Raw genomic sequence first — 10913 nt, forward strand, 5'->3', positions numbered from 1 at the left:
GTATCCCCTTTAAAATCTATCAGCCATAAGTAAAGGTTAACCGTGATCGAGACTGTTTACACATCCACCTATTTGATTGAATTTAAATTCTTTATTATGTTAGTCTTAGTAAAATTGTACACAACGCGTTATCATTTTCAAATTTTTATTGTTATTTGGGTTGATGTTTAGTTTTATTAGTCTATAAATTATGATCCTAGGATCAAAAAATTTGTTTATTAATATATAGTTTGGTTTAGTGCTAAACCATTAACACGAAAAGTACATGTTAAGAATCCCTTCCCTCCACTGAAAAAAAGTATACTCCGCCAAGATTTCATTGATCTAGGCTTTGCTTTGACATGCATCTTTAATCCCTTCCCACCATGAAGGTTTTGGCTTGGAATTATAGAAGTCCCTGCAATAATATGGCCATTTAGGCCCTGAAGAAAGGCCCTAAGCATGTTTTTGGTGAAATTTCTCCTCGAGCAGTTCTTGTTCCCTCACACTCTCTTAATCTTCTTTAACCCCTATTTTGGGTATCATGGTGGGCCTGTTAGATGCAGTATTGGGCAATTTTGGGAGTTTTGGCATAGGCTAGCCTTAACGTCTACAAGATTCTATGACTGAATTGGGCAAGGTGTGCGGCAGATAATGGGTTTACCGTTGGCACTGGGGCGCCTTCTTCTTCTCACAGTAGCCTCTCCTCCAACTCTTGCACTTTATCAAGGATTAGGGCCGTGGCGTCAACGGTGGGCCGGGGGTAAGCCTGGTTGCTGATTAGGACTAGTTGTTGGCATGACAATGCTTGATTAGCCACCAGTCTGGGCTGCCCGACGCTGAAAGAGTTTTCATTAGGGTGCGAGTCCTAATGACAACTCTTTGGATAGGGTGCCACTCCAAGCCCCTTAAGCTCAGAATGGTTGAGCAAAACGCTTACATGCACTTGGTTTGTTGGCATTGCACCAACCTCCGGTGCTACCCCATCTCTGACCTTGATGTCTTCATCTTGCCCTATGCTCTGTGAGTGTGAAATTCTTGTGAAATGCATGCTACTCCTTAACACTGCCAGCAACTCTGCAACTTGATGTTGGGCCATTGCCTTCTCCTTGCACTCTTGTTCGCGCTCTCTGTTGGCATGGTATAGGTCCACCAGAGACATCTCTAGCTTGGCTTTGAGATCTTGACTTAGAATTCACTGTAGGCTTCCGATATGGTCATTTTCCACTGCGGAAAGGAATACAGCCTTATTGGAGTGATGACTTGACGTTGAGCATTGGTGTTGGCGTTCTACTGGCTGAGGATTAGCGGATTTTGCTTTGACTGGGTTGGGTGCAGCTCCGTCATCACCTTTAGTCATGATAGTGATGAGTTGATAGGAGCATTTTAATGCAACGTTTTAACTGCATTTCCCTACATTTTCTGCGTTATTTCCTTAATAAAACTCTGTTTAGGAAAGTTTCCATTCTTCGATTGGGAAAGTTCCTATTTGTAGAAAGTTTCTATTTTGTAGTTTCTATTTTTCATTTTTGGAAAGTTTCCATTTTCAGTTTAGGAAAGTTGCCATTTTTCATTTTAGGAAAGTTTCTATTTTTCTTACTAGTTTCTATTTTCAGGACCTCGGAGCTAAAAAGTGGAAATGAACTCACAAATGGAAAGAGGAGCTCGCCAATGTTGGAAGGAGACAAAATGAGATACAAAGGGCTGCATAAATAAGCTGAAAAGAAGAAATGAAGTTTTCCTTGTTCAACCAGGAAATCCTGTTTCAACCAGGAAACCTTGTCCAGAAGAGGAAACCCTGCCAAAACAAGACTCTTGAGTCAACCAAGAAAGGAAAGCAGAAAAATGAAGTGTCATGGCATTGAAAGAAGCTTCTTGAAGACATTAGAAGATGACATGGCTTGAAGGTGACGCACAAAGGCCCAAGAACTCTCAAGAGGTTATGGATTTCGGCAAATGGATAAAGGCCCATGGAAATTAGGGTTTGTGACACATGAGAGATATTTTTGGAGAATATATATGTGTTTGCCGTAAAATACAAAGAGGAAAAGGAGGAGGCAACATGAAAATCTGAAAATATAATTGAAGATTTTGATTGGAGTAATTCAAGGGAGATTTTTAAGGGCAAAGAGATATTCTTGGAAGATTTAAATGTGATCTTTGGCCGAAAATGGTGAAGCAAATCAGCATTTATTTATGGAATTTCGGCAATTACTTTCCCAAGGATATTTGTGGCCGAAATTGGTGAAGCAAATCAGAATTTATTTATGGAATTTCGGCAATTACTCTCTCCTAAGATATTCTTGGCCGAAATTAATGAAGAAAATCAGAAAATCCTTATATAATTTCGGCAAGGATATATATTAAAGGAATTTAGGGAATTAATTTGGAGAGTTTTGATTGGTTAGATGACACACCAAGGCTTACTTGGCATTCTACGATTGGTTGGACCACATCACAAGGCTTACTTGGCATCATACCATTGGTTGAAGTGATTTCTGATTGCTTGGAGAACCCTAGCCGTGCCCCTATATATTCTCCCCTTTTCTCAACGTCAGGGGTTCCTCCCCCCCATACAATTTACACTTTAGAAAACAATAAGAAAATCTTCTTAGCATAGCCGTGAGTTTCTCCATCCTCTAGTCATCTCCACGAGTTCAAGCAAGGCCAAGGGAGAAGAAGCATAGCCGTGAGCATCCATCATCCATCTCCAACCTTGAAGCTTGCTTTCGAGATTCAAGAGACCACCACATCAATCGTTCATCACCATCCCCATCTCACGGTGTAATCCGATTCTCCTTTGTAACCTTTGCTTTGAATTTCGTTGGTTATGAACTAGTTGACATATGTGTTTGAACAAATATTAATTTCTGGAATTTTTATGATTAATTGAGAATTTTCAGATTCATATTATTGTGATTCGAGAGTTGCTTATGTGGGTTTGTTTAATTAAATTTGCGTTATAGATAACTTTTGTATTTTAATCTTATGTGGTTGCAAACACTTAGGGTTTTGATATAATTGGTGCTAGGTTTAAGAACATGAAATCGACTTTTCGTTTTGTGTAAACTTGAATCAAAGTAGTAAAGGTTTTGTACAAAGATCGAATTTAATTAATGAGGATTGCAATTAGGTGGACTTTTCCATACTAAGTTGTACACTTGAGTTGATAGCCTTTCTCTATGTGTAATGCGTTAAACATGACATGATTGACTAGCTTTCTAGGGTTTGATTGCATGTTTGATAGGATTAATCTAGGTGCTTTCGCTTAGGTTAATTAGCATTGAAAAGTAAAAAATGGGAATTCATTTGCTTTCGAATGTTTCACATGATCAACTCCTTTCTCATGACTTAGATGAACAATATTAGGGTTTGAATCAATTTTAATCATATGTTTCGATTTTGATCTTTGTTCTCTCATTCCATTCGTATTTTTATGTTTTTGCATTTTAATTGTTTTGTTAACTTAGTTTTATTTTCAAAAAACCAAAAACAAAATCCCCCTTTTTCGTAAATAATGTTTATACTTGTGAATATCTTTGTGAATATTATACTTTGTTTTAATTTTAATTGTTTGTTTGTCCTACATTGACAGGTGTACCCTCAATCCCCGGAATAGAACGATCCCTATTTATTACGTACTACTAATGACATTTCAGGGTTAAATTATGCGCTTGCTTTTAGCCGCACCATGAGTGAGTAACCTTTTGATTTCCATAGACAACGTCGATGTTAATGCTTGAAATTAGAGGGGTTTGATCCTCTTAAAGGTAGATAAGGGGTCTGGTGTCTCAGATGTTATGGTGTGGGTGAACGATGCCATAACCTATCAAATGAAATACACTGATGTCAAGTGGGAGACTGCAATTAGCAGTCTTCACTTCTTCGATGCTTAAATCAGTCAATGTATTTATGTTGACAGAGTAACATTAGACAAATAATAAATGTGTAATCAATGAAGAGAGAAGAAGAAACCTTTTATAGGTAAAGTGAGGAATGTCTTTCTCTTTGTTTCCGATGGGGGACTAATAGGCTTTATTTTTGTCCTTTCAGACCTCTCTGAGAGGTCACGTTCGGGAGGCGCATTACCGTGTCTTTTGGCTTGAAGCTTAGCTCAGGCAAAAGCTTGTCTTGTGGTGTTTCCAGGGTTCACGCTAGTGAGACCAATAAGACGATAGGAGGTAGTTCCAAGCCATTTCTGATTATGCCTAGCTCTACCACTTATTTACATGGTTAAAGGTTTGACTTGAAACATCCAGACTATATATTTGGTTTCCAATCTATCTACTATGCTCTATTAATTGTGAATATTGTGTGGTTCGGGTGGTTTCCAATCTCTGTGATTTGTGTTCTAATGAACATTGTATGGTTCTACTGGTTAACACGATTTCCATGTTGGTAGGTTGTTGTGATGGATAGTTATGGTGGTTGTGTTGATGTTGGTGTGTCTTCTCCATCGTCAGATTTCTTTTGATTTTGATTGTGGCCCTTGGTGGTATTGGTGGATTTGTTGGTTGAGGCAAATATCATGTTTTGTCCTAGTGGGACTCAAATTTGGACCTGGGCACCCTGATTTGGTGTCATGGGGCCATATGGGCTATGATAGTGAATGGTGGCGTTGGAGGTGGTTGGGATCAGTGGATGGCGGAGGCTTGTTGTCTCATGTAGATCTAATTTGGCGGTGCTTTTAGTTTTGTCATGTTTTTTCCTAGCTTAACTTGACAATGATATAACGATGTAGAGAACATTGGAAATAATAAACATGATGAGTTTCCACAGAGGCGTGACTACTTTGTGGCGGAGTTGTTGTCATCCCTAGTGAAGAAATTGTAGTTGGACCATTATAGTTTGTTTTATTTATTTTTTTATCACCAATTTTAGGATTCTCTAGCTTTTGATCAGTTGATGTTAATCAAGAACCCTGTGAAATTGTGTAGGTTGTGACTGTATATGATCTTGTAATCTCACCCTCCAAATAATATTAGCAGCCATATGAGAGGGTTGTGTTTGGCGGGGGACATGTTTGAGTTGACCAAAATTTCCAAAACGAGATAGATCTATCTCACAATAGATCTATCAGTTGGACCATTATAGTTTGTTTTATTTATTTTTGGATTAATTTCAGTTTACCCCCCTGAGGTTTGGGGGTGTCATCATTTGACCCCCTGTACTTTCAATTTTGAATTTTTACCCTCTAAACTTTCCAATTTCAATCAACCGTGTCCAATTTCTACTATTCCGTCCAAATTGGACGTTAAGTTTGACTTTTCAGGGCTAAAATGGTCATTTCAACATAAAAAATTAAAAAAAAATTAAAATTAAAAAAATAATTTATTTTTTTTATTTTTATTTTTATTTTTATTTTTTTTTCTGTTTCTTCAATTTTTTTTTAATTTTTAATTTTTTTTTTTGTCTTCAACCTATACACCACAAGTTATAATAGGTTTATAAAAACAAAAAAAATACTCTACGTGGTTGAAAGCCGCTCGCTGGTCTATGATATTTGTGATATATCTCTGATAAAGTGAAGAATTTTAGGATATATCCCCAATAAAGTGAAGAAATATTTGTAAAAAATAATTTTACACTTTATCTGTAAATAAATATCTGTATATCCCCAATAAAGTGAAGAAATATCTGTGTAAAATCATTTTTGGTCTACGATATTTATGATATATCTCCAATAAATTGAAGAATTTTATGATATATCCCCAATAAAGTGAAGAAATATTTGTAAAAAATGATTTTACACTTTATCTATAAATATCTGTATATCCCCAATAAAGTGAAGAAATATCTGTGTAAAATCATTTTTTACAGATATTTATTTACAGATAAAGTGTAAAATTATTTTTTACAGATATTTCTTTACTTTATTGGGGATATATCCTAAATTCTTCACTTTATCTGAGATATGTCACAAATATCGTAGACCAGCGAGCGGCTTTTAACTGCCTAGAGTATTTTTTTATTTTCATAAACCTATTATAACTTGTGGTGTATAGATTGAAGACAAAATAAAATAAATTAAAAAAAAAAAAACTAAGAAACAAAAAAAAATTAAAAAGCGAAGAAACTGAAAAAAAAAAAAAAAAAAAAACTAAAAAACAGAAAAAAAAATATTTTTTTTATTTTTTTAAATTTTTATGTTGAAATGACCATTTTAGCTCTCAAAAGTCAAACTTAACGTCCAATTTGGACGGAATAGTAGAAATTGGACACGGCTGATTGAAATTGGAAAGTTTAGGGGGTAAAAATTCAAAATTGAAAGTACAGGGGGTGAAATGATGACACCCCCAAACCTCAGGGGGGGTAAACTGAAATTAATCCTTTATTTTTTTATCACCAATTTTAGGATTCTCTAGCTTTTGATCAGTTGATGTTAATCAAGAACCATGTGAAATTGTGTAGGTTGTGACTGTCTATGATCTTGTAATCTCACCCTCCAAATAATATTAGCAGCCATATGAGAGGGTTGTGTTTGGCGGGGGACATGTTTGAGTTGACCAAAATTTCCAAAACGAGATAGATCTATCTCACAATGGAAAAAGAAAAAGGAAGAGAGAAGAAAAGAAGAAGAAAAAGGAAAGTTGGACATGATGCTGTTTAACTCTCACCGTGGACGTCACATCGATCCTCAATAGACAGTTGAGCATCTCATTCTCATTCGGGGCTAGCTAGTGCCAGTGTATATGTTTTACTTCGTTTTCTCCGTCTTTCTGGGAGACGGACAAATGTTTCTTGATCCGCCCACCCAACTCATCCCCAACCAACCTTACCTTGCTTTAAACTCCAATCTCTCCATAATGTCTCTTCTTCCATTCTGAGCCTCTGACACCTGTCTCTCTCTCTCTCTCTCTTCCATGGCAATTCTGCCCCCGACCTCCTCCTCCCTTTCAAAAGACTCGTCGTACTCATTCTCGTTACATATTCAATCATCCACAGTAAGTTCATTTCCTCTTAATTTCTCTTTGAACTGAAGCATTTCATTTTGTTGGTTTTTTGTTCATGTCTTGCAACTTTTGCTACAGATCTTTGGTTCTAAGCTCAAATCAGGGGAATTTCAGCAGACCCGTTTCAGGTTATTCAGTAATTCCAAGTAACTCAATCAAGTTTCGCTTGCAAAATTGTTCTAGTTTTCAGCCTTGTGCTCTAAATGTACTGTATTTTGATTGGTCTGAGAGATGTCATGAGAGATGCAATTGTGGCACAAAGCACGTTTGTTCTTGTAACTTTGATACTGCTGATTGAAATTGATGGAGGACTCTAGATTTGTTCTTTGATATTATTGACTCTGTCTTTGTTCAATCAGTTCTTTACACCTCAGCTGCAAATTCATGGACTTAGTGAGATCAATGTGATGGGATTAATTAGAGGTCTTTTTGTGGTGTCACAAAACTCTGATTTTCTTTGTTTCATGGTTTGTATATAGGAGATGTTTACAGTATAAGGTTACAGACTACATGCAACCTTCGGATTGATCCTAAGAGATAAGAATGTCTCTAATTATGTTTAAATCGCCTTTTAAGTAACCTGCTTAACCTGAAATTTCAAAGATTATTGCTGGGTGTTGAAGCGTTTTCTTTCTTCTGTCTGCAGCAGTTATCCAGGTTTGACCATAAAGGCTTCCAGAGAGTCCTTAGGGCTGACTCAAGAACTTAAGAGCAACAAACTGGAGAGAGTAGTGGAAACTGAAGATGGGAGCGATTTGTTTGAAGATATGAAACATCGGTTTCTTAGCTTCAAAAAGCATAAATATCTGTGAGTGGCCAGTACTCTGCTCTTGAAGCTAATACTTCATATAGTTCCGCAGTTCTGATTTCTTGTTTGACTCATTCTTAATAGGGAAAACTTGGAACACTATCAAAATCTTGCAAAGGGTCAAGCACCAAAGGTAGTATTCTAAATTTTCACAATTGAGTAATTAACTGCCCATATGTAGTGAAGGATCAAGTATATCTTTAGATAGATGCATTTGCTGTTTGCTTCATTCTTGTTTTGAGTGTCAGGGAGAATATGCATGTGTACTGATGGTTTCTGGAACAGTTCTTGGTGATTGGTTGTGCAGACTCTAGGGTCTGTCCCTCAACCATTCTGGGATTCCAGCCAGGAGAAGCATTTATGGTGCGCAACATTGCAAATTTGGTACCCCCATTTGAGGTAAACTTGACATAATGCCACAAAAATTGAAAACTCGCCAATGACATGATATATATTATGCAATAGATGTGTTTCTTTCCTAACTGATATTTATTTATTTATTTATTATTATTTTTTATTTTTTGCAGAGTGGACCCTCAGAAACAAATGCTGCACTAGAATTTTCTGTAAATTCTCTTGAAGTAAGTATCCCGTCAATTCTTTCCATGCTAATCTGTCTTTAAGCTATTGACACTTGTAAGGTAGGAAATATTTAGGCAATTACATACTCATATTTAGGCACTATTTTCAGGCCGTTCAGTAGGAAATTAAATATTTGAGAGGGGGTGACAGAGAAAAGCACCAATATGTGGCACTAGTTTATAATTATTAGATCTTTCTATAAAAAGTTTATATTTGATGCCATAGAAATTTACTGAATCTCGGCAATAAGAGAAGGTAGCAAGTTTAATTAGTATGATGTATTTCTTAATAGTAAAATGGAAAACAGATGCAACCCTACCGAACTATGCATTCCTTTGTTCAAATGTCCTAAATTATAGTTAATTTGCAGGTCAAAAACATATTGGTTGTTGGTCACAGCTGTTGTGGAGGCATTCGTGCTCTTATGAGTATGAATGATGAAATAGATAAAAGGTTAAGTATACTTGTTCAGTTTACAAGTTGAGGATTATGATTGTCCTGTATGATCTTTTCTTCTATCAAGTTAAGTGTCTGACTTCCTTAAAACTCGTTTTATCAGTAGCTTTATCCAAAGTTGGGTTGTCAATGGGAAGGATGCAAGGTTGTGGACAAAGGCTGCTGCCTCCAAGCTCAGCTTTGACCAGCAATGCAAACACTGTGAGAAGGTAACTAATTTTATATTTTATGTAATTACAAATGTGTGCCATGCACAAGCTTTCTTTCTTTCTTTTTTTTCTTTCTTTTTTTTGGATATATGGGGACCCAAAGGGCCTAAAAGAAAAAACTACATATGAGAAACTATGGTCCTAAACTTAGGACTTTCACACAAGTCGTCAAGAAGGAGATTGATAACTTGCGGAGGAGGTTGCTTGATGCGGTATAATCACTGCCTAGACACCAGGATCAACAAACTCTAAGGTATAGGGCTTTAACACACAGGTTTTGTAGGGTAGAAGGTGAAAACTAAGAACTAGGATTCCCTCCCAGGTTTCTCACCCACACACAAGGCTTCACACCAACACTCCAATCTCTGGAAAACTCAGAAACACTCTTGAAATTTTTATTCATCACGACATATCTGGCCACTTGGCACTTACACTTATTTATATTTGAGCAGATAGCTCATATTAACTAGCATTAAAGACTCTTTCATAGCTAGGGCTGTTACACTTCACAAAACTGAAGCATAAAAGACCTAATAAAGGAATTTAAACTCCTAACTGAAACTGAAATAATAAAGAAACCTTAAAAGTCCCAAACTGAAACTGACCCAAACTGAAACTGAAATACACCTGCCTAGAGACTTCTAGACTGAAAGCAATTTAATCAAACCATATGGAAAGGGAATGACTAGCTGCTCTCTTTTCCATTTCTTTCGCTCATAAACCTTAAAAGGTTTGGCTATGATGTCCTCATCATTGCTCCATGAAATGCAAACCCAAATCCTCAGTAAGGCTACACTTGGATAGCATGTCAGCAACCATGTTAATTTCCCGGAAAACATGCTTCACTTCACAGCTCACAAACTTCTGCATCAAGTACTGGTGCCATGCACTAGCTTTCCTTTGCACAACAATTGTCAATTTGTATTTTCTTTATTTCATTGGTATGTGCTCATTACCAAAGTGATATTCTCATAGTGTTGCTATCTACAAAGTTCAACACAGTTTGATGTGATGATTCCTCCCAATACTTTAATCAAATATTTTCAATGATTTAGTTCTTTTTGTGACATAGATTGGGGTTTTAACTACGTGAGTGACAGTTGAGCATTTAGATCTTTTGCTCAAACTGTCTTTATTTTTTTTTCCCACTTTGTATATCGTTGTTAATTTTTTTTTTTTATTTAATCAAAAAACTTCTATGAAGAAAAGGCACTGATTACAGAAATGTTGAATGGGTGTTATTGTGCAGGAATCAGTCAACCGTTCGTTGTTAAACCTACTCACTTACCCTTGGATAGAAGAAAAGGTGAAGAAAGGCATTCTTTCTGTACATGGTGGTTATTATGATTTTGTTGACTGTACATTTGAGAAATGGACACTCGATTACAAGGAAGACAATTTGAAAGAGAAAAATGGCAGAATCTCAGTTAAAAGTCATATACTTTGGAGCTGAAATTTTGGCTCTGTTGTCTGAATTTTTCCTCATATTATTCTGAGATATGTGTGACCATTAATGTAATAAGACGATTTGAACAATAAAATGTATTGGGTTAATGTGTTATTAAATTAAACTTTCCTGAGAGCTTCGATAAAAGGAGAACACTTGAACTTTGTAGTGTGTTTACCCTCGCTTGCAGTAATAGCAATCGCAAGGATGGACGAGGAGTTCTTTGATGGTTTTGATGGAGAATTGAGCTCTCTCCTTGATTCTCTTGTGGTTTCTGGGTGGAGCTGGCATTGAGATCTTATCTCTCTTCCTTCCTAGTGGTTCTAATTGGGGTTTGTTCCTTACGTACTAGGGTTTTGCTTCGGGGTTTTCTGGCCCCTATGGTTTGCTTTTTGGTGTTGTTATGGTTGACGTGTTTCTCCAATCAAGTGTCTTCACTAAAGTGGTGACCTGCGTATCTGTTTGACAGGAGGCTCCTT

The 10913-nt window shown here is 36.5% G+C and overlaps 1 protein-coding gene across 5 annotated transcripts; it reads left to right on the forward strand.

Moving 5' to 3' along the window:
- Positions 1 to 6620: 6620 nt before the first annotated feature.
- On the forward strand, positions 6621 to 10581 carry LOC112174531 (beta carbonic anhydrase 5, chloroplastic). Of its 5 annotated transcripts, none has more exons than XM_024312318.2 (9): positions 6621 to 6923; positions 7011 to 7078; positions 7579 to 7740; positions 7825 to 7873; positions 8026 to 8139; positions 8268 to 8321; positions 8693 to 8775; positions 8885 to 8987; positions 10237 to 10581. In XM_024312318.2, exons 1-9 carry the CDS (start codon positions 6843 to 6845, stop codon positions 10438 to 10440), a joined length of 918 nt encoding a protein of 305 aa, XP_024168086.1. In that variant the 5' UTR covers positions 6621 to 6842; the 3' UTR covers positions 10441 to 10581. The 5 variants fall into 5 exon arrangements, with proteins under 5 accessions (XP_024168086.1, XP_024168088.1, XP_024168087.1 ...); XM_024312320.2 differs by having other exon boundaries at positions 6624 to 6923; positions 7011 to 7060; positions 7582 to 7740; positions 8882 to 8987; XM_024312319.2 differs by having other exon boundaries at positions 6627 to 6923; positions 7011 to 7060; positions 8882 to 8987.
- The last annotated feature ends 332 nt before the right edge of the window (positions 10582 to 10913 follow it).

The sequence above is a fragment of the Rosa chinensis genome, chromosome 6 (assembly GCF_002994745.2).
Source record: "Rosa chinensis cultivar Old Blush chromosome 6, RchiOBHm-V2, whole genome shotgun sequence".
NCBI lineage: Eukaryota > Viridiplantae > Streptophyta > Magnoliopsida > Rosales > Rosaceae > Rosa > Rosa chinensis.